Source organism: Phytophthora parasitica (assembly GCF_000247585.1).
Source record: "Phytophthora parasitica INRA-310 unplaced genomic scaffold supercont2.4, whole genome shotgun sequence".
NCBI lineage: Eukaryota > Oomycota > Peronosporomycetes > Peronosporales > Peronosporaceae > Phytophthora > Phytophthora nicotianae.
In genome coordinates this window covers 1,579,649-1,601,275 of record NW_008648990.1, presented here as the reverse complement: position 1 = coordinate 1,601,275, position 21,627 = coordinate 1,579,649, and the positions used below count along the sequence as shown (strand labels likewise).

General features: G+C 47.7%; 13 protein-coding genes across 13 annotated transcripts; 7 read left to right on the top strand and 6 right to left on the bottom strand.

Annotated features, from left to right (window-relative positions):
* Positions 1-286: 286 nt before the first annotated feature.
* Positions 287-825, top strand: PPTG_21301 (hypothetical protein; the record flags this gene model as incomplete). The annotated part of the gene is made up of 3 exons (XM_008896554.1): positions 287-345; positions 403-683; positions 753-825. 2 exons carry the CDS (start codon positions 287-289, stop codon positions 515-517), a joined length of 174 nt encoding a protein of 57 aa, XP_008894802.1. The 3' UTR covers positions 518-683; positions 753-825.
* A 780-nt stretch (positions 826-1,605) lies between these two features.
* Positions 1,606-3,208, top strand: PPTG_03448 (hypothetical protein). The gene has a single exon (XM_008896126.1). It carries the CDS (start codon positions 1,645-1,647, stop codon positions 3,049-3,051), a length of 1,407 nt encoding a protein of 468 aa, XP_008894374.1. The 5' UTR covers positions 1,606-1,644; the 3' UTR covers positions 3,052-3,208.
* A 1,375-nt stretch (positions 3,209-4,583) lies between these two features.
* On the top strand, positions 4,584-5,571 carry PPTG_03447 (hypothetical protein; the record flags this gene model as incomplete). The annotated part of the gene is made up of 3 exons (XM_008896125.1): positions 4,584-4,718; positions 4,783-5,094; positions 5,161-5,571. 3 exons carry the CDS (start codon positions 4,584-4,586, stop codon positions 5,569-5,571), a joined length of 858 nt encoding a protein of 285 aa, XP_008894373.1.
* Positions 5,572-6,619: 1,048 nt separating this feature from the next.
* Positions 6,620-7,378, top strand: PPTG_03446 (hypothetical protein; the record flags this gene model as incomplete). Its single annotated transcript, XM_008896124.1, has 2 exons — positions 6,620-7,143; positions 7,202-7,378. Exons 1-2 carry the CDS (start codon positions 7,042-7,044, stop codon positions 7,376-7,378), a joined length of 279 nt encoding a protein of 92 aa, XP_008894372.1. The 5' UTR covers positions 6,620-7,041.
* Positions 7,379-7,634: 256 nt separating this feature from the next.
* PPTG_21300 (hypothetical protein) lies at positions 7,635-9,362 on the bottom strand (the record flags this gene model as incomplete). Its single annotated transcript, XM_008896553.1, has 5 exons — positions 7,635-7,859; positions 8,171-8,234; positions 8,290-8,342; positions 8,733-8,836; positions 9,293-9,362. 5 exons carry the CDS (start codon positions 9,360-9,362, stop codon positions 7,635-7,637), a joined length of 516 nt encoding a protein of 171 aa, XP_008894801.1.
* A 1,972-nt stretch (positions 9,363-11,334) lies between these two features.
* Positions 11,335-11,634, top strand: PPTG_21299 (hypothetical protein; the record flags this gene model as incomplete). The annotated part of the gene is made up of 1 exon (XM_008896552.1): positions 11,335-11,634. The coding sequence occupies one exon, from the start codon at positions 11,335-11,337 to the stop codon at positions 11,632-11,634; it is 300 nt and encodes a 99-aa protein (XP_008894800.1).
* Positions 11,635-11,759: 125 nt separating this feature from the next.
* PPTG_21298 (hypothetical protein) lies at positions 11,760-11,951 on the top strand (the record flags this gene model as incomplete). The annotated part of the gene is made up of 1 exon (XM_008896551.1): positions 11,760-11,951. The coding sequence occupies one exon, from the start codon at positions 11,760-11,762 to the stop codon at positions 11,949-11,951; it is 192 nt and encodes a 63-aa protein (XP_008894799.1).
* A 458-nt stretch (positions 11,952-12,409) lies between these two features.
* PPTG_21297 (hypothetical protein) lies at positions 12,410-12,532 on the bottom strand (the record flags this gene model as incomplete). The annotated part of the gene is made up of 1 exon (XM_008896550.1): positions 12,410-12,532. The coding sequence occupies one exon, from the start codon at positions 12,530-12,532 to the stop codon at positions 12,410-12,412; it is 123 nt and encodes a 40-aa protein (XP_008894798.1).
* A 1,698-nt stretch (positions 12,533-14,230) lies between these two features.
* Positions 14,231-14,596, bottom strand: PPTG_21296 (hypothetical protein; the record flags this gene model as incomplete). Its single annotated transcript, XM_008896549.1, has 1 exon — positions 14,231-14,596. One exon carries the CDS (start codon positions 14,594-14,596, stop codon positions 14,231-14,233), a length of 366 nt encoding a protein of 121 aa, XP_008894797.1.
* A 113-nt stretch (positions 14,597-14,709) lies between these two features.
* Positions 14,710-14,979, top strand: PPTG_21295 (hypothetical protein; the record flags this gene model as incomplete). The annotated part of the gene is made up of 1 exon (XM_008896548.1): positions 14,710-14,979. The coding sequence occupies one exon, from the start codon at positions 14,710-14,712 to the stop codon at positions 14,977-14,979; it is 270 nt and encodes an 89-aa protein (XP_008894796.1).
* A 1,651-nt stretch (positions 14,980-16,630) lies between these two features.
* PPTG_03445 (hypothetical protein) lies at positions 16,631-16,980 on the bottom strand (the record flags this gene model as incomplete). Its single annotated transcript, XM_008896123.1, has 2 exons — positions 16,631-16,706; positions 16,793-16,980. 2 exons carry the CDS (start codon positions 16,978-16,980, stop codon positions 16,631-16,633), a joined length of 264 nt encoding a protein of 87 aa, XP_008894371.1.
* Positions 16,981-17,594: 614 nt separating this feature from the next.
* PPTG_21294 (hypothetical protein) lies at positions 17,595-17,906 on the bottom strand (the record flags this gene model as incomplete). Its single annotated transcript, XM_008896547.1, has 1 exon — positions 17,595-17,906. One exon carries the CDS (start codon positions 17,904-17,906, stop codon positions 17,595-17,597), a length of 312 nt encoding a protein of 103 aa, XP_008894795.1.
* A 1,904-nt stretch (positions 17,907-19,810) lies between these two features.
* On the bottom strand, positions 19,811-20,452 carry PPTG_03444 (hypothetical protein; the record flags this gene model as incomplete). The annotated part of the gene is made up of 3 exons (XM_008896122.1): positions 19,811-20,022; positions 20,088-20,217; positions 20,294-20,452. The coding sequence occupies 3 exons, from the start codon at positions 20,450-20,452 to the stop codon at positions 19,811-19,813; spliced, it is 501 nt and encodes a 166-aa protein (XP_008894370.1).
* Between the last annotated feature and the right edge of the window lie 1,175 nt (positions 20,453-21,627).

The following is a 21,627-nucleotide window of genomic DNA, read 5'->3' as shown; positions in this document are numbered from 1 at the left end:
CTTCATCGGCCGCCTCATGGAACCCCAACAGAGACATGAAGTCCTAGAGCTCCCGGTTGGCACGTAGGAACACCAGCATCTCGAAGTTAGCCGCTTGACGGCCACTGCTTTGCCCTCTGTTGCTTTTTACCTACGGTAACAACTCAATATAATTATTACGGACACAATTGCATATTTTACGGAAATCCCAATTTACCAATAATCCATAACTCCGTCAATACAATTGCACAATTATTATATTATAATAATTTTTTCCGAGCCCTGCCTCGGATACAGATTGATCCTCATGGCGCCGCTCAAGATCCACATCGCCAGGCCAAAAGAGGCCGACAAATCCACGGTGCGGTCACATGAAGATATGATAGCTGCATACACTTCTTGCTCACGTTATCCTTGTCTCAGGTCGCTAATGTCCTCGTCGAACACACGGATCGCCTGGGCAGCCGAGAGCGCTGTTGATATACGCATCCTCGAGCTCGACAAGGGCAACGAGAATGTGGAGCTCTGGGACGTATGAGGAGATCAGAAGTAAGACTGAGCAATTAACTGGTAGTATTATAAGCTAAATCATTTACCCCTTGCAGCTAGGAGGCGTGCTGGCCTGCAGTATTGAAGGAGACAGACGGTGTTATTCTCGTCTAGAACCCGGAGTCTCATGTCCACGAGAGCGAGGCCATGCTTTGGTTCGTGTTAAATCTTACTAGTAGTATGTGTATGATGTTTCATTCACTAATCTAGTGTTTGTGTGCAAGGTACGAGTGATTTATTGAGAACGCTGGCTTGGACTGTTCTCAGTGCCTCGTATTCGAGCACTCGACGGGGAACAATAATACGGCAATGCCACTGGCTTCGAAATCTCGTCCACCGAGCATTTGAGTGTGGTTGCGTCGACATTCGAGACCCCCAACATTTTCAAAAGCGAGGTCAGCCGACTCGTTACTGCTCCTCTGGAGCTCCAACAACGCACAGGCATCCGCAAGAATGATGGAAAGGGCTTCTGTTTACCCATTTATTCATTGATAAAGATCCAGTAGCTAAAATCCTTTTTCGTGGCTGTAGGCATTACTGGTAAAACAAGGCAGTTCATACAAAAATCAAGTAGATGACCATTAATCATCGAACCTATTGCCAGTAAGTTTTTTTCTTCTATATTCAAGCGCTCGTGTTACACACAGTCAAGGTCCTAATTTGAAAGTAAAACTACCAAAAGGCAGTATCTTTTCGAGATAACTGCTTCAGCTTATCGTCCAATCAGCTGCGACTTTGATCCAATCGAAGCGGCGCGACTTTCCTACCGTTATGGCACTCCCACATAGCACACTGCACCGGTATGGAGCTGGATTTCTCGCTCCCATAGGAGCCCCAACGTCATGTATCTCTCTACAGAGCAAATAATCCTGTGACTAGATGCATTTTTTTATCGGCTTCAAAGAGTCATAATGAATGGCCTGCACTGTCGAGTGACAATCGCCTCTTGCCTTTCCTCGAGCGTTCGCGGCGTTTTTCCACTGAGTTGAAACGATCTACGCAATCGAAACTCCTGCCAATGCTCCTCCTGCGACCGTACTATGAGGTCGCACCCAGGTTCGCATTCCACCTTTTGCCGCAAAGGACATACTTGGCCACTCAAACCTCAAGACGACAATGCTTCCAGTCAAGTACCTCGTTGCGTTCATCGCTGTTTGGGCCTCACACACATGTATAGTGAGTGCCGGAGGCTACAGTCTCCCGGATTACTCTGTTCCGGCAGTAACTGAGGGCACGGTCTATGAAGAGACACCGTGCCCCGGCACAACCGAGCCCCCGACGGCAACTATCCCTGTCCAAGAGGCGTCGCAAGTCTACGTGCCTACCCCGACGGAGGCTGCTACCGCGACACCGTGTCCGGAAACGACGGCACCCCCTACCGAGACGGTGACGGAATCTCCTTACGTGCTCACTCCATCGCAAGAACAGGAGACAGAGCAGTACGTACCTACTCCGACGGAGGCAGCGACCGATACTCCGTGCCCTGTACTGCCGACCCCTGGGCCAGAGCCGGAATCTACTCCGTACGATACGCCAGAAACGGAGACTAGTCCTCCTGTGACTGATACCCCGTGCCCAGTTCTCACTTTGGTGCCGGAGACGTCTCCTCCAGTTGAAACTCCGTACCAGGAATCTACCACGTACACTCCGACGGTGACTGAGACAGCTGTGGATATTCCTCTCACGTTCGTGCCAGACACGCCAGCCCCTGAGGTGTACACGCCAGCACCAGCTCAGACGACTCCATGCCCCTCCTTCACGTTGCCATATGATACGGATGCCCCAGAGGAATCGACCGAGTACACTCCGGCACCGTCCACTCCCTGCCCGGTACTCTCCTTAGTGCCGGAGACATCGCCACCCGTTGAAACTCCGTACCAAGAGTACACCCCGCCGGTGGTTCAGACTCCTGAGAGTATTCCTTTCACTATCGTGCCGGACACCCCCTCTCCTGAGGTATACACTCCAGCTCCCGAGGTATACACTCCCGCTCCGACGACCCCGTGCCCGGTCTTCACCCTTGTGCCGGAGACGGATGCTCCGGAGACGGAGGAGCAAGAAGAGACGCCCTACACTCCACCTGCCACTGAGACTCCTTACCCGACTGAGTCGGAAGAGGCCTATGTGCCGACTGAAACTCCGTATGCTCAGACCCCAGAATCCTCAGCGCCGTGCGCCACGACACCTACACAGACTGAGGCAGCCACTCAGGTCCCAATCACAATTGAGCCGTTGCCGGTCACGGAAATCCCGTTGCCACCTGCCACCGATGCTCCTACGGAGACGCCCTACCCTACCACGCCCACTCCAGATAATTACACTCCTACCCAGACTGAGGAATCGGCTGAGACGGAAACCCCATACACGACGACTGTTGTGCCGGAGACCGAGACAACCCCGGACCAGTCGGAGGAGACTGCTACCCAGGACGACAACGAGGGCACCATCACAACGACTGACGATATGGGCGACACATTCTCGGACTCGATTCCTACCCAGAACCGAAATCTGCGATCGAACTGAACGAAGTGATCTCGAGTTCGGTTTAGCTATGTTTTCTGCTTCCTAAGGATATGAAAAGCTCCTGGCGTCTAGTTCGATTTACATGTATCGTTTTGCATTGGACTGCAGTAGTACAGAGTAAGCACTTAAATGCAAAAGATACACACATGACATTAGATTTTTTTTCACCAACTCGCAGTTTGATTGGGTATAAACAGAAAGATCATCAGAAACACAGGTACGTTCCCTTACATGTATTTCGTCACTATGTAAGTGGCTGATTTGGCTGGTGAATGCATAGGAGAGCTTGCTGAGAAGCCAAGTGTTTAGCAGCCTGAATCAGTTTAGTAAGACGCGATATTGTAGTGGAAAACCATTATGTAAAAGACACAAGGTATCGCGACTTGTTCTTGTTGCAATTCAATCCTGCCTACGCATTAACACAGATGGTAGTTGTACCATTCATTTTAATTTTTTACAAAAATTTTTTTGAGACGAGACGTCTCGCGTCTTCGTTATGATCAATGAAAATTTCGGCAGCTATCGAGAACGATTACGGGGCCCAGTAGATTGTGCAGCATGACAAGCATGATCCTGACCATAAAAAAAATTATGGTGAGTGTGAACCAGTCGCACTCATCCATGCACCACGAGAGTGTGTCCTGACTTCAAAAAAAAATATGATTTTCAAGGATACATAAACGTCAACTCCATGTCCGAAGCTCTCCATTTTATCTATTCATAAATAACGACGGGCAAGTCCATATTTCGTACGGTAATATTAAACAAAATCACCGTGCTGTAGCTATACATCTTCCTATACCAGCCTAGCCCAACCGTTTTTTTTTTTACCAGTTGATAGCAAGAGTTGCGAAGAGAATACGAATGTATCAACGATTTAACTATAAAAAAACAAATGCAATTAGGCTTTGAGGGCATGGTTGGATCAGTTCATGAGTGAAGATGATGCAGTAACAGCACTAAATGGAGTCTAGCTGGGGAGGCGTGAGTCATTGCGATTTGGTTGTCTCCTTTAAGTACCGGGCATCGAAACTCGGGCAATCAATTGGTTCATTTTGCTTACGGATCATAATCGTCAATAAACACATAATCACCTGGTGAAGACAAAGATCATAGTAGATGTTGAAATCAATTGCAATTTTGCCTTCAAAAGCGCAAGTACAACAATGAACAACCCGGGCGTTAATTTACTAGCAGAATTTGGAGACGTGACTCTATCTGATATCGAAATGCTCATGGGGGCTCTTGATGACAGTGCCAGCAGCTTACCCTTTGCTTTTTCCGAGGTAGACATCTCTGCCAAGCTTCGTCCGAGAGCGACAAAAGCACCAACGAAACCCGCAAAAAAACGAAAGCACAACCCAGGCTACTCAACACAACTCTTACACCGAAGGAAGGCTGAGGTAATTGAACTAAGCAGACAAATTCCAATCTTGGAGGAGTGGCTGGAACGAATAAAAAGCCCTCGTTCCGTCAACGGTGAGCGGGATATTTCGCCAAAACAAAGGAAGCAGCGCGACAGTTCCTGGGCGATGGCTGCACTGGATGAGTTTCGCAAGCGTCGTATAGCTGAGACCGTCAACCAAAAACTTAAATTTTTTCATGCGGATATTGCTAAGCTCAGCAGGGCCGTGCTAGGAGTCATCCAACAAGAATCTGCGCTAAGTGTACGTATTTACGTGGTTTCCAACAGTTGATAATCATCTAACAGCTCGTTGTATTCCTATATAGGAGAAGAAATTTGTGTTTGCAAGTCCACCAACTGCTAGAACAGCACTCGCAAACAAAGATAACAGTCTTGTGCTGATCGAACAACTCGCCCAATGCGTGCCATATCTGCACACGCTCTCTGAGACTGTGTTTTCGAACAAAGATATCCCGTCTTTCGGTTGCCGCATGGAGTCCAGTGTCGACATATCTCGCGGAAGGATCATCGAACTCGTCGCAAGAGTCCCTGTTGAGAACTCGATGAAGCAGGTTAGCGATGTCCTATGGGGAGATATCAACAACATCGGCCATTCGCCCGACATATCATACCGATGGGTACGTACTTGGAAAATATTACTGTCTTCATCAACTCACTTACGATTTTATGTGATTCTCTTTTAGATAAATGAACGAGGACCTGATGCCGTGGCCAAGAGCTTCGATTTAACTGTTCGATGCCCCAGTGGCACAACGGCGACCCACGGTCTCCAATACTTGCACAGGTTCGAGGAGAAAGAGCGAATCGTTCATATTCGGCAATCCAAGTTGTTTTTTCCCAGTAAAGGTTTAGAAGGACTACGATTATGTAGTCACGCTTGGACGGTCATCTCGAAAACAACAACTGAAAAGTGCGAAGTGAAATTTTACTTGCAACTTTTTGTCGAGCGACAGGAAGGGTTTTCGGCAGTGGAAAAGGACATCAAGTTCATTCAGGAAGATGTGCTGGACACGTGGGCGATGAAGTTGCGCTCGCATTGGCAGTGGCAGCAAGAGTTGGTGACGGTGAACACTGCACCTGCGGCGCCACGGTAAACAAATGAGTTAGGGAAGAAACTTCTCTGTGCAAAAAAATCGTAGTGTCTTTACCAGCAAATGCACGTATGTTGATTCTTAACGTGCACATGTAGTGGAAAGATGACTAAACCCCTTGAAAGATCTGGTGCCGGAGAACATAACTATGATGCCCTGGTATACACTACGATATCAAGGTGTACTTAAAGAATTCGAAACTTCGCGATGCAGTGCTCGGATAACTCATCTTCACACAAATTCCATACAAGTGAACTTCTTCCAATTATAAACGTAAAGACAAGACCTAAAAAGTAGCTTTTAAGCCTTTTTTACACTGAGCGGTGGTAATTATTACCTATTTAACGTTAATCTGACGCATGAGACGGGAACTAACATATTTCCCTATTCGAAGAAGAGCAAGATGTCACGGTTTCTGGATCCTGCCTATGTTTTACTGACCCACGCATAATAAATTTGCCCAACGTTGGAGTTTGGGTACCCGTACACATTACCTTGTTCTGAGCTTACAAATCCACGAAATTGCCCGTTTTGTTGAAGTAACGTCGAGGCAGGTCGGCGTGGATCTGCTTTTCCGGTATCAGTGTTGCCTCATGTGAGTTAACGTTAGCAACAGGTTATTGCTGCAGGTTTCCATTGACTTTACACCGAATACCAGCAAAAATGGACTGGCATAGTCCTGTTATCATTGCAGGCTGTGCTTACCGCAATCGAACTTCGAGCCTGTTAACGAATTGATTCGCGTGCAAGGTGACAGAAAAATATAAACCTGTCCAATGATATGGGTCGGTTCGTCCTCTAAGCGAAAGAGTCTCCTGTGTGGTCCTTATTGACAGGTTCCGTGTTAATACTGTGAATCTCGTTGTGTAATTTTGCTCGAAGCATGAACAGCCTTCGGACATGTGATTATGTTTTCAAAGCGACATGATAATCAAATGGCAAGCTGCGCAATCACCAGCCAACTCATAATCACGTGGTGAGGACGAAATGGGTCATCTCAGACGGTAGAGTTTGATGTCAAATCTGACCTTTGCTTTAAAAACGCACTCACAACGATGAACACCTCGGACCTGAAGTTACCAGAAGACCTGGAAGATGTGACTCTGTCGGACGTCGTGGAGCTCTTGGGGCGTTCTGGATAATGATGCAAGCCATGATCTTCAAAGCGGCCCGAAGGAAGTCAAACCTGGTGAGTCGAATGCCACAGCAAAATCCCGTCCGAGACCGAAAAAGGCATCAAATCAACCGTCCAGAAAATGAAAGAACAAGCCAGACTACTCGACTCAACGACTACGTCGGAGAAAGGCAGAGGCAATTGAACTAAGCAGACAAATCCCTATCCTAGAGGAGTGACTGGCACGAGTGAAACACCCTCGTACCGTCGACGGCGAGCGAGGAATTTCGCCACAACAGCGGAAACAGCGCAGCAATCCATGGGCGTCAACTGCGCTGGAAGAGTTTCGCAAGCGTCGTATGGCTGAGACCATCAACAGAAAACTCAAGGCCGTCCTGGCGCATCAAGTTAAGCTCAACAGGGCCTTGTTAGGGGTCATCCAAGATGAATATGCGCTTAGTGTGCGTAGCTAATTGTACTTCACGTCTTGCTAACCACTATCTAACAATTTTGTTCTAGCAGGAGAAGAAATTCGTGTTTGCAAGCCCACCAACGATGCCTACGCGGACGACTCTAGCAAAAGGTAAGAGGCGTCTCTGTGTTGTAGGGGTATATTACAATCTGATCGCCGATAAAAAAAAATGTAGCGATGTTCTTGTGCTCCAGAATCGACAGCAGTATTTATCGTATCACTGAGGTATTTCAAGATAAGTTGTCCTTGTTCGCGTTCCCTCCCAAAAGGGTACTCCTTGCATACGCGGGCTTCGATGCTTAGAGAATAATTTGGCGCCAATTCTGATCTTTCAACAGTGTTGGTGCTTTCCATTTTTGCAACATTTAGTTTCTCTTCGACTTTTGAAATAAAAATTCCTTTTGCCAACGCAGCAACAACGTCGACCTCGCAATGTACTGAGCAAACAGATACACCAGTCAAAACGGAACATCAGAGGTATCAACCTTGTCGTACAAGGTCTTCTACCGGCGCGTCGACAGGTATCCGCTGCATGGCTTGAATCGCTGCAGATTGACACGGTGCTTTCAATGGCGCTGCGCTAGCGCCTACTGTCTCCTTGACGAGTTTGGTGAGGTCGACGTCCTGACTCCACAGCATTTTGTTGCGTTGTATCTCCAGAACGGCCTTACGCTCGCAAGCGGTAGTGGGGCCAACATATACGACCTAGAAAGCAAGGAACAACGATAATTCACCTATGACAGACAGTACGTGGAGGAATGCTGGATCAATGGCGGACAAGGAATTTGTTCCTGCGTCAACAATTATCCGACCAGCAGCAACAACCAAGACATGCGCTTCGCCTTCATCAGATACTGTCTTTAGTACGCCAAGCTCCATCAACAGGTGAGAAATCAACGAGACGTTGACTGGGTAGCCGTTGATCAGTCGCCAACCAATGACTGTAACTCGTGATGAAGACCATGCGCGGACTCAGTTCCTGGCAGTGTCGAACACACAAATCATGGTCTTCTCACTTTCACCAACTCTGCTTTCATGAGGTCACTCACTGATAGATTGAGGAAGTTGAATCCGCCTTGGCTGTTACTTTGGTGAGCACGGTCTTTCTTGTGCCTGGAGGACCGTAGCACCATACCCAAAGGCGGTGAAATTCCATTCGGCGAAAGTCTTCTGGCTGTTCCAAAGGCCCTACAGACATCTCGATCAAGTTCTGTTTGACGCTTTAGTCTACCAATATCATCCCACGAGACATCCGGGACTGAAAAAAAAAAAACTAACAGTGTCGGCACGATTGCTAATACTGGAGATTTCGCGAGTGACGCCGAGCTTTCCGATTCAACGTCTCCGCTCTGACATCCTGGCTGTCTTCAGTTGATAAACGTCCAGACTTGCTGAGCTATCGACGCGATATCGCTTGGCCTCTAACCATAACGAGCAGCTAAAGACATGAGAAATTCACGGCGTAGAAAACTGGCCGATGGCAACATCGACGTTAATAACTCGACCATCCAATGTTTTGAACCACCACAGCTCGTAGGATAATTCCTCGAGAGTAGTTCCATTGAGCAGCATACGTACATCGAGAAACACTTCGTCGGCGAAGAGCTGTCGCACTTTTGAATGTTGTGTACCGAGCACAGACACATTTCCAATGTCCGCGATGCGAACTGAGTCGGATTTGCCTGTATGAGAACAGAATAAAACTGAGCAAACAAAGTATAAGATATATTATAGCATTCAGGTAAATACTTACGGACACTTTTGAGACAATTCACGAGCCTGGAAACCAGCTTTACTTAGTTTCGTCCAAAGCCATCGGGAATAACAGCTCGCGATCTTCCAGCAGCATCAGCACACGGCTAGATTCGCAGCGCAGCCAATCAAAAAGATTTCTAAACGCAGGTGCGGACATGCTAACAACCCATCATCATGCACTAGCAAATTGGCTTCCTTTTTTTTAGCAATCTGATGCACTAATGTCGTCTTGCCTGCGGCACTCAGTTCGTGCAATAGCAGCGAGTGAGGGGCTGAAATAGTTTAGGCTGCCGTATCCGCCGAAGCGATCGAAGTTGGTTGAAGCGCCATAGCCACCAACTCTGGAAATCAACGAGCATCAGCCTCTACTTGCTGATACTTACGCTTGATCAGCGACGATGTTGTAGACGATGACGTAGCCAACGGAAATATCAACTCCAATTTCTGGTCCATCACGAGTCCACCTTCAAACGCTCCAGTTTCATTGCCGCTGCGCCCGCAGGAGAACGCCCCATATTTCCAGTCTCCACAGTTTAAACCGACGCGCTAAAGTGTAATGGGTCCGCTCAACCTGCCAATACCCGACCACGCAGCAAACGCGGGAGCACGAGTTTCATCTGCTCTTCGTCCGCAGGCGACAACGCCAAGTACTGCACGACCAGAATTTTTAAGGTCCTACTAACTAGATTTCCACTTCGTCTTCAGTCCTCACTGCGTTTCAGCACTAGCTTGCGCTCATACCATCGCTACACGACGGCAAGTGATCAATTATCACCGTTGCGTCATCTTCCTCCGAAAGCTTTGCATCAATTTCCAAGCGAAAACACGCGACTGAGTAGTTTGCCGCATTTCAACGATATATAACACCACCAACCAGCATCTAAATCCGTAAATGTCACCGGAGACTCGCATGCAGCGCTTGTAGCGCTGCCCGACGCTGTCAATTCCATTGGTTATCGACAAGTGTGTCCGTGTCACTATCTTTAAGCTCTTGTTTACTGTCCTTTCCAGACCTGACCCACACATTCCGCAATAATTTGGGTTCTGCTGAACGAGGACGCCGTGAAGCTAGGCGTGCTCAACGGCGAGCTTTACTGCGTCTCCACGCGGAACGACGCGCACGTGGGAGACGATTTTATCAGATGTGGTGGATGCGACTTCCCTCCGTCACGCGTATCGAACTCCAAGCCGCGTCCGTTCGGCCGGGAGCTTATCTGACTGACGAGCAGGACGAAGAGCTGAGCTCTGGGGGATTTGAGGCTGCTGAAGCGAGCAATTAGTAGCGCAAAGAGCTTCTTGATCGAAGGCGAACTGGCCGTGTTGAACCGCGCTATCGTCACTGCCCGGGGCACAGTATAGAGGCTATTGAAGACTGTGACGGATGAGGAGAAGCTGGAGCTGGAGACTCAGGACACGATCAACAATGATGAAGTATCGTGGATTTGAGCTGGCACTATACGCGGAACGTACTTGCTGTGGCACAGCTAGATGGCGTTGTGGCACTGCACAATGTGAAGACAGCACCCTGCAGTGCTTGAACACACCAAACAAATGGAGACTGGAGAGTATTTATTCTTCATCATCGAGTAAGTGTTTTGTTTGTTGGTTATTTATTGGCATCTTGATGTTGTTACTGTAACCTGATTTCTGCTTCGTCGTCTTCGTAGGAATGGCGTGTTGTTGTTGCGGAAGACACTGACATGAAAGAGAGAAACACGGGAGGTGGCTGGCAATGTTAAGGGGCGCGGATGGTTTAGTGATGGACCGTGACTGCTTGTTGTACCCATGTATCTTCCAAGATTACCCTCCGGCGATGAGGAATTTCCATAACTCAGTATAAACTACTGAGATTTATGAATCGATTTGTGTAGTTATTCCGATATACCAAAAAAAAAAAGAATTACTATTTTCCAATTCAGTAGTTCTAAAAATAGTAGTCGCGTCGCGTGTACTTTGAAGTCTTAGGTATGGGACAAATAACACGGAAGTTACTTTTAGATATCTGATCTTCAAAGAAACTGCCCTGACATCAGTTACAGCCATTCTTCACCCGCATTCTACCACTTACATCCTCAGCTGTTCATTGGCACTGCATCCAAGTTGCCCAAATGACAAGTGTACGAGTGCGTAAAAACCTTAACCATAGTGCGGCTCAGTTCACGCTTGATAGCTCCGACTTGGCTATGGCAACAAACCTAGGATTGTTAAAGACGGACGTTCAGGTCCAAGACACGGACCCATCAAAATCAGACGTTGGTGTTGCCTATTGCCAACGTGAAAACGTAGCCTCAGAGACCCACGGAACCCAAAAGGCCATTCTAAGGAGTTTGCTCAATCCTGCGGGTTCCAACTTGCTGTTTCAAGCAACAGCAGCAAGCCGAACCAGAGTGGCAATGCAAAACACGCCTGTAAAAAACTGAACGACATGCAGTGTTACGACAACTCTATTGACCCCAACGACATAACTTGTCCGTTCTCGATCAACGTCAGTGGGATAAATGGAAACTGGAAAGTGACTAGAGTGAACTTTACTCACAACCATGTCAAGCACGTGGGATTTTCCGCGCGTCCCGTTGCCGAGGGATCTGTCGCGCGTCCCGCCTCTGACAAGAGAAACAGAACACAAGATGTGGCAGCTTTGACCCAGCTTGTCGAAGCTGAGATGCTGCCTCGCTACGAGAATAAAACTGAAAGGATGACTGGGGCACCCACCCCTGGCGGTTAGTGGATTTACCGGCCCTAGAGTGTACCTGTGGAAACTGGCAAGGCTTGGAATTTCCCTGTGTGCACGTTTGTGCTGCCGCCATAAAAGAAGGACAATCGCTGGATACTCTGTACAAGAGTGAGCGAATGTCGATTTGCCTCTTTAAAGAAACTTACCACTACCCTTTCAAGCCATGGCCGACGGATGGTATCTTAAAGAATGCCACGACATTGATTGTACCGCCGCTTCAAGCGACTTCGCGCGAGGGCGGAAAGCGAGGCTTGAAACCTGGCCCTCCAGCTAAACACAAGAGGAAAATGTCAAAAGGAGGTGACTAGTTGGGTGCAGAGGGTAAATAACTACATCTACCTACATATTGAATATACTTTTCTTTTTAGCTCCTTTTGTTAAGATTCTTATTGTTAAAAATACAATGGCACCTTGTACAACGGTTGCACTTTATAAACCAGCAAAGCTGTTTTTTTTTTAATTATAATACACTTGCACAAAAGAGGATTTATTATTCCGTCATTTTTTAACCCACTTTTCTATTTAGTAGTGGGTTTTATAATGAACCGTAACAGCCACGAGCAGTAAATGCGCGCTTTGGGCTCTTTCATGAAAGATGGACATGTAAATCAACATTAAGCGACACATATTGACCTGTAAAAGATGTGTTTAACTGTTCCCTCATTGAAGGATTCTGACCAGATTTCGACACGCCTGTGGATATGCATTAATAGTATTATTATACACAATCACTTAATACTGCAAGCACTACTATTTTCTGCCCACTTTAACGCAAGTCTATAACTTGAGTCCAGTCCAATTGCGCCAAGCTCTTCGCGGCCGCCAAATTGTCGTTAAACGGCATCCATCTCGCTGCTCGTTTGGGATCCTCGTCTGCGGATTCGCCCATTGATTCGTCTTCGTCTTTATTGTCGTCGAACTCTCAAAGACCAACTTTATCAAGCTCCCTCTTAATGGAGTACACCTTGCTCGACTGTCTACTTGCCTCCTTTCGCTTAGCTTTTTGTAGTGCAACAGCTTTTGGACCGCATCCTCGTTTGCGCAAGTGATGGTTTTTCAGCTTCGTATGGGAGCTGAATGTCGTCTTGCATCTGTAGCAAGTCTTAGGTTTACGTTGTTTTGGACGGCCAGCTTTCGGTTTTGATGGAGTGCGGAGGACGGGTGCCATGGTCGATACAAAAAAAATGAATATGAAAGAAGCAAAGGCAGACAATGAGGGTTGCCACACCATGCCCAGCAGTTTGCAAAACAGTAAATTTATCATTAGTACTATCACGAACACTGCTGGATAACAATAGTAACGCGCGTGAAACGTACTGATCAGTACTTTCGCATTTCTCATCACGATTCATAAATCTCAGTAGTTTTTACTGAGTTATGGAAATTCCTCCTCCGGCAATAGGTATGTGAAACAGCTGCAACTGAGCTTTGTGGCATCAACTAAATTGGTCCAATTGTCGATGGCACAGACGCATAAATTAGCACCAGCCCTTAATTTCACTGAGAAGGAGCGCTTTTCCACTCGACCGAAAAAATACCTCGGCGTATGTTCACACCTCTTCAGTACATGTCAGTCGTGATCGTTATGGCTAGCTTCTTCTGCACGATCTTTCCATCTGTTGTGTTGTCGGTACAAATTTCAGGACGTTGCGTGGGATCCTGGTGGATGAAGTGTAGCACTTACCTATCGGTTCCCTCCAGGCTTGCACTGCGAAGCTGGCGGCCATTTTCAGTGTAGCTTGGCAGCCATTCCTGTATATCACTCACAGGTCTGTGCCGAACTTCTATATGATCATGTCAGCTTAAACAATCGTACTGATGTATGCTGCTTGTACACAGTTGGTTTTTGCGTAGACTTTTAAACGCAGGCGTACGCCGGAAGCTGGCATTCGCTTCGAACTTCAAACGGGCAACTGCTAAGCGTTGCCTGGAGCAGCGGATTGATCTCGTTTCATCCGAAAGATCCGAAGGCTCCGTAGGAAGATCCAGATATTCTTAGCAACTGAATGACCAAGAACAGTGGCCTTCAAATTCAGTATATCACGCCATGGTGCTATTGACGTAAGCTTGCAGCGGTGTCTGGGGGTGCCCGAGTTGAAGCGCTGTAAGCACGAGCATCCTTCTGAAATCTTTCACGCTGCAGCGACATCGGTGACCCGGAAATCGACTATCAATGCATTAACCGTCATGGTGATTAGATTGAACTGCGCCGGTAGGCGAACTTCCGCAAATACATGGTGAACGAATCACACACAACGCATAATACGGAAGTCGTCACGATAATTTCGCCTACAAGAAACACCATCGGCCTCGAACTGTGGATTACACGAAAGGTACAATAAACTAGAGTAACCAATGTGTTACTACGATACACGTGCATCCGATACTGGCTCCGCACCTTGTACGTGTGGAAGGGCATTGTTAGCGGTGCCTCGATGCCAGCACAGCGCTTCCAATTCTACCAGCCGTGAGCGATGGTGGCAAACGCTCGTCCTCCAGTCGCCGTCGCAGATTCCAAAGTCAATCCGTGTCGCTGGCCAGCGGCACCGCGCGCTCCTCGTACTCCTCTAGCTAATTTGTGACCAGCTCACTCCTGTTGGTGGCGCGTAACAGAAGCCACGCGCGTGGTCATGCAATCGTTCGGCATCACCACCATTTGGAGTTCCGCCCCATAAGGTGTCATATCCGTGCGTGTTTGTGTTGCACTCGGGTATGTCCAGGAACAGATCGGCCAAGTAGACAACCAATTGCAGCGCAAAGGTATCGTTGCGCGCGCCTTTCGTGTAGCCATTGATAAAATAACGAGGGTGTGGATGCCATCGATGTTGATGGTCTGCGCGCCGTCGCCGTTCGACAGCACGCAGATGTTCAAGAAGTGCTCGACACTCGAGAAGATCTGCTTGCGCCATATCGAGCCGACAGGAGACGTGGCGTAGCAGATAACCTCGTACATGCCCTTTTACGTGCATGCCTAGCACACTCTGCGTAAGATGCGCTAGCGGGTGGCTGCCCAGATCCCACAAGCCATTGCGTAGACGCTCGGACGCACGCTAGCTCTTGAAGCGTATGGGCGGCAGCTCCACCAGACTCACGTTGAGCTTCGGTGCGCCATCACACGATGTCCATGAAGCGCTGTATCAACATCGGGTACACGAGCACATGGAACGGCTGGACGGACTCCAAGACGTCGCCTGCACGCAGTTGCTGGGACACAAAGCGCTGCAGGGTCTCCGTGTCTTGCTTTCAGAACTGTCAGTCGCAGATGAACACCATCGAGTGGAAGTAGTTGGCGAGGGCGTTAGGGAGCTGCGGACGCAACCCGAGAGCTTCCAGTAGAACATGAGCGCGTCGTCCAGGCTGCCGCCGTCCTTGTGGGCGGTGGTAAAGTCACAGTAGGCATCAGGGAGCTGCCTTGATATAGATACCCATCGAATAGCACTGGATGCATCCTCCAGGCGACACTGTGGTGGAGTGGGATTCGCAAAACCGCGTTGCGATCCACTCGGACACACAGTGCCCTGGACTGCCGACTGACGGAGGGGGTACTCCGATAACCGTGGGGTTGCTGAGGGCTCACCTTGTGTACCCGTCGGCGGGGCTGGCTACACTCCTCTGGTGGACTCGATGAGAGGCTTGGCCTGGGTTGGTCTCGTCTTGGCGGGACGCGGGATGGTTTGGGGTGGCGTAGCGTGGATACTCTTCAGGCTACGCGCCAGGTAGGTTGTCGATCTTGATCGACTTGGGGTGTGGTTGTTCCTTTGCGGGGGGTTCCTTTGTTCCTTTACTTGCGAGGCTTGACCGCTTCCTGTAGCGGGGGAGTTGGGGGCGAGAGTGGAGACGATCGACCGGCCAAGCTGCAAACTCCGGAGATTGACGCGTGTCCTTGGTAGAAGTCTTGGACCGAAGACACTTGTTCTAAATGAGACAAATTCCACTCTGTTATTCCTTTAAGTCCTATCAGTCCAATACCTTCTGCCCATCCTATACTGTCCTTTCTATCCCCTCTGTAGCCTGGCCGCGTGGTACTTACCGTGGGTACAAATCAGATGATGTGTCATCAGTAGATCGCGTCCTTGTCGGTCGATCGTGTATCCAAATGATTGCACCATGTCGATCCACTCCGATGATTGCGTAATCCTCACGGATGATGACGTAATCACTGACGCACCGTCGTCGACCACGAGTCTCAGGGCTGGATCGGGTCACTTCCCATCAATCAGTTTTCTTATTCGTAAAAGCCAACTGGCGCTTCACCACAACACAAGCATTTGGAAATCCGCTGCCCATGTTGCTGTACGTATCGGCGAAGTTCAAGCACACGGCTGGGAGACGTCGCGACGGCGCTCGTGGACCCACTTTTATCGGAATTTTTTACTGTACTGTAGTACAATTCAAAATATTTTATTTTGCTGAAAGACTGGTTAGCTCTTTTGAACCCTTTCGTGGTCAACGGGGGCATTTTGGAGGGTGAATCCATCTCCATTTTCTTGTGATAGTTTTTATCAATAAGCGGTTCGTACATGTAAACAAGTACGTTCACCTTCTCGGTAGCATCATCGTAGTGTAGACGAACAATACCCCCCCCCCCCCTCCAGTGGTTTCCATTCAAATTCATCGGGTGAATTATGAATTGTTTTTCGGTAAAAGAATCTTTAGGTGTCGCCGGCCATCCGACACTCCGTGTTAATGTTGATAGCACCAAGCAATGTCCCACATCATCAACAATTCTTTCTAAACAGAAATCCACAGGGCTGTCATTCAGCCACCTTCTGCATAGACCACCCACGATGTTGGAAAATCTGATGAGACCCTTTCCGGACGACGTCACAAATTCGGAGATCAACGAACTGGAAGTGAACTTCGAAATCATCTCATTTGCCAACTTTTGGTGACGATCCTGTACTGGGGGACTAGATATTTCACTAGTTCCAGTCTCCATTCCAAACAGCTCCACGTCTAAGTCAACATTTCGCCATTTGCACTCTAACTACTTACGGTCTTCGAACCAGGAGCGAGTCTTTGACTTCACCGCGTAGAATGTAGTCAACGCCCCCACAAAAGCACTACAATGAGCACACGTTTCGTTAGCGCAACCTGACAACAGCAACCATACATCATACAACAACCATGACCGCAAAGTCAACCTTACCCGCTAAACTTCCAGAACTTGGGATCAATGGATGCCACGAGATCTAGTGTGATGTCTTGCTGCTGAATCCTGTCATCCAGTGCATCAAGTTCTTTTTGCTCCACCTTGGCAGTTTTGATAGCTGCCTCCATTGGTCGTGTAAGATCTACTGGGATCACGAAAGGGTGCACATGCGTCACCGACCTCATAGCTTCTCATCGGCATTCGATAGCTCTCGAGCGCAGGTATGCGTCCTCCAACTGGACGAGATACTTATCCATCATTTCAACGACAGTCTTCAGGTTGGCGGTGTTACGAGCCTATACAACTAACTCGTTAAGCCGCACCGTTAGGTTGCTTGGATATTCGTGTACAGCTAGACGCTGAACACTCGAAGTAATTGTAGATTGCTGGAAACGCTTAGTAGAGGGGCGCGGCTACCTCGGCCCTTTGGCTTTGCAACATTGATGACATCAACCTGACGCACAGAAATCGATGTGGCGGGAATCGGTGCCGTTGGCGCTGAAGATGCAGATACGTCGTGGTTGCTATCATCGCGGACAAATCGAAACCCCCCCCCCCTTCCCCGATGCACAGGTAGAGGCTGCTGGTGTTCTTCCGTTGCTGGCTGTGTCGGTGCAACACTCTCATTGTCGCTATCACCGTAGGTTGAGTCTTCTGGACTTTCTTTGTCCATAACATTCATTAGGTCTGCAGTTTCCATTGCATCGCTTCAGGATTCACTTCCTCGATCTCATCTGTACCATCGTTTGTTGCAGGTTCTCTTGCCTTGGATCCAGTCCGACGCAGTCCATCGTCGACTTTAAGCGTTTAGTTCTGTATAGAACTTTGAACTTGACAAATCGGACAGGTGTTGTAGCAGCGGCTCCAACATTGCTTTTGAGTATGAATACTTCTCTCCAGACGAAAGAATAACATGGTCAGCACGCTCGTTTCGGCGCAAGCGCACATACGCTACTTGCTTGGGGCCCTTAAAGTCTGGCTCACGAATCCCTTCTTCTTTTCCATTCAGCAACTTTAATTTCGGCGATCTTAACTTGGCCATTCTCACAATGGACTGCAACGCGTCGGCTTCTGATGTGAGATCTTCTTTAATTTCCAGCGCCACGAACATATTCCATCGGTTATGAATCGAACTGGCAGGAAGCACATCAGATCCGTGCCCTCTGCGTGTAACGTGTATTAGATGACGGCACGGTAAGCGGTTGCTTTTGTAGAACAAACAGGTACACGTCCAGTCCGAATCGTGACACGAGAAGTTTTGCTTGGAGCTCAAAGAGACGAAGTATCACTGCTTCGATCTGCAACGGCCGATTCCATCAAATTCACAAAACATTCCCACTCTTTTTTTCACCCTCGCCAATAACTTGGTCGCCAGCCTGCCTGCCACTGCTCTTAAAAACCGAGGGACGGTTTATGGCATTCGCGACGATGAATGTTGTTTTCCAATTTCTGAAACAATCTGCCGCGTAATCATAAATTGGGGCTGGAGCGGACCGTCTATGGTCTTATCGATTCTTGTCTTCAGTCCTATGAGCATCTTTAATTGATTCCAGTTGGACTCGATACTATTCGTGGTCGTGTTACCAGCCGTGAATTTTTTCCACGAGCAAAATTAGACCACATACCACGGCACGAATTCCAGTTCTTCTCAAAGTACGAAAAAAAATGCTTGACGGTTGTTGTCCTGGTAGTATTGTTTGAGAAGAAGGTATCTGGCTCCATACGCTGTTTTGGAATAGCTAATCGACATAGCGTTAGATTAGTACTCGTGAATCTTCCGGTTGAAAAAGTGTCGTATCTGTACAGCAACTTTGCCATCAACTTCAGAAGTTCTTCTTGTTGGGATACCTTAAGTCGATACACCGGCCGCTTCATCACCTTTTTCTAGTACGTAATGGCGTGAATTTGACACAGTAAGACTGTAGCCTTGGGGAACAATTGCTCGAGTACCCTCCACCCCGTGAAGTCCTTATCGATGATCACAGTCTCGACATGAAATATGCCAGGACTGTGGATATTGTGGTGGCCCGCTCATCGAGACAAACGAAATCAACAACCGGAAACCCTCGGTCTGAGGCTGTTGTGACGACCAAACTCCCAACAGGACATTAGAATACACATTTAAAATATTAATAAGATTGCTCTACAGATATTAAGGTTGATATAACAAGCCAAGGTTGCAATAACCAAAGTTGCACTACGAACTCACCAAAACGATACCCAAGGTTGTTTGTGTTGTGCGTGAAGTCCATAGCCAACGTCTCGCCCCACCGCTCAAACATCATCTTTTGGATCTTCGTCTGCATGATGATACCGCACGTAGTGTCCATTTGGTCTTGAATTACTTTTACGTCACTACCATCAAGCTGGCGGAAAGCATGCAACATGTCTTTCAGTCAATCCTCCCCTGTATCAGCCCCGTGATACTACGAAGCAGATTGCGAGTTTGTTGTGGCGTCTCCTTGCATCATACTCAAATGCCAAGCATTATCGTCAAAATAAAAAGCACAAAGATCCCCATCGCTCACTCACCGATGCGATCATTCAGAAAATTGGCGATATGTGTTGACGACACACGCGCGTCTGCCAACGTCTTAACGTCTTCCCGATCCTGATCGTCAAGCGGAAGTGTCTTCGTCGTAAGGTAAGATGCGGCTTGAGTATTAGTTGTAGGATGCGAATGTGTGTGGTGCTATGGATGAAAATAAAGTTAATCTCCGAAACAGGTACTATCTGCATTTGCTGGTGTTTACCTGGTTCTGTATTGTAGTTTCATACTCGTTCATAGCAATCCGCCTAACAACTGCAGTCAACCGTGCCTTGCACTTCTTGTACCGTATTCGGCGATTGCGATGACCTTTTGATCGCGACGTTTGTGAAACACCATGGGTGCAGCGAAAAATTCTATGTGTCCACTCGAATTAGATCGGCATTTGGTCTTCGTTTGTACTATTAACACAAAATATTTAGTTGTTACACACTCTAATTACCCCAATAACAAATCGAAGATACCTGTTATAAAGCACAGTTTTTACGGAGCTCCGGACACTTAAGATTATACTTCTTCTTGTACATTGCAAAGTGTTCCTCGAATGATGTCCAGCTCTCCAAGCTAGACGTCCGGTTAAAGGGCGGAACAATGTTCTCGATCTCATCGGTACCCTCCAGCATTGAGTCTATCTCCTCGAGATGCTTGCTTTTCCTTTTGCAAGGCTGATACTCGCTGTCTACCAGCAAATAAGATGCAACACCCCCTCCAGCTTCATCGCTCTCCACTATATCCCACACTCACCGCCATCCGAAGTAGAGGCCAGATTCATTAGCTTTCGTTTCTTGACGGGAGGGGGCAAGCTGTCGTGAGTTGATTGAAGACTCTTCTGGTGCCCTAAGCGTAGATCCCACCGTCCTTTCGACTGTTTGACCTGTTAATAAACCCAAGCAACAAATCACAAAAAGAATTTTTTTAAGGCAACCTTTCGTAACATAACCCAACCATACCGTAATACAATACTTACGTGACATTTTCCCGGGCTGCTTGGTACTCGCTTCCCTCTCTTCTGCTTCCGATCCGTCAGAAGAATGCGATTCCTCTTCTTCATCTGCAACGAAGTCCTCGTCTGAGTCGTTGTTGTGTTCAATGTCAAGCGTGGCTAGCATGTAGTTTAAGTCAGGCGTTTCAGCGCGTAGTTTTGCTCTTGAAAACGCATATATGCCACGCATACAAACCGTCAACATATTGACGACTTATAATCAGCCTTCAGCATCTACAACAGATAAGAATCCGATCTTGGTGGTCCCCTTCGCTGGCGCCATGCACTCCCGTTGTCGTGCGCTTCTTATGGCTTCCTGCTAGGCTGGCTGCCGGGCTGGCTCGAGATCTCCCCTTCAAACTGGAAATCTGTAAATGAGAAATGAGAGGCTGTGGGTAATCGAACTTAGCACGACATACGTACCTAAGCGAGATATTTGCGATTGGGAATTTAGTGAAATAGGTTTTAAGGGAATTTTTGAAATCTTCAAATAACAACCATAACGGTACATAGCGACCCTAAGTTAGGGTCACAGTAAGCACTCCGGGCAAAATTTGTGTGTGTGTGCGTGACGACGAGTCGTCATCGCCCTTTCTACTTGAACTGCAAGGATTTGCAAAGATTTTCTGGAGTACCGTAGTTTATGAAAGTGGACAAAATGCCCCCTTTGACGGCGTAATGACTTGGATTTCTAAAGCTTAATATAGCCCGGTCAAAAATGCCCGTTCACGAAAGGGTTAACAGGGGTCGACATCGTCGGGGACGCTCTTTGTGTAACTTTTGCATTTTGTGCCATTCTTTGATGCGGTTTGTGCTGATCCTTGTACAGCTGGGCAGAAGCGTAAATAATGCGCCTACAGTTTAAGTTTATAGCTTGGCTCCTAGACTTGTCACAGTTTTATCCAATATTACGGCTCTTTTATCACTGTATAGTTTTATATAGTTTAATATTTTATGATGTTATATATGTCAATATAGAGGTTTCTGATTTTAGACAAATAAAATAATGATCAGCCATACCATAAAATCTCCGACCCTCCGACAGCTCCGACCGCCAACATAAAAAGACAAATCGACATATCAGTGTGAAAAACGTAAATTTAAGTGTTGATTGTGTAAGTGAGTAGGGGATCTATTTTTGGGATGTGAGGAAGCCAGCTGTTGATCGCTGTCGTACCAAAGACAGCTTTCTATCGAATTTATAACCGGATTCCCAGGCCCTAAAACGGCCTGTGGGCTGAGAAAAGTGCAAAAAACTAAAAATGCATTGTTTTGGCTACAAAGAGCCAGGAGAGCTGCTCA

Bases quoted from the DNA above. Each gene is read 5' to 3' on its own strand.
- PPTG_03448 (XM_008896126.1), top strand. From the start codon at position 1,645: ATGCTTCCAGTCAAGTACCTCGTTGCGTTCATCGCTGTTTGGGCCTCA.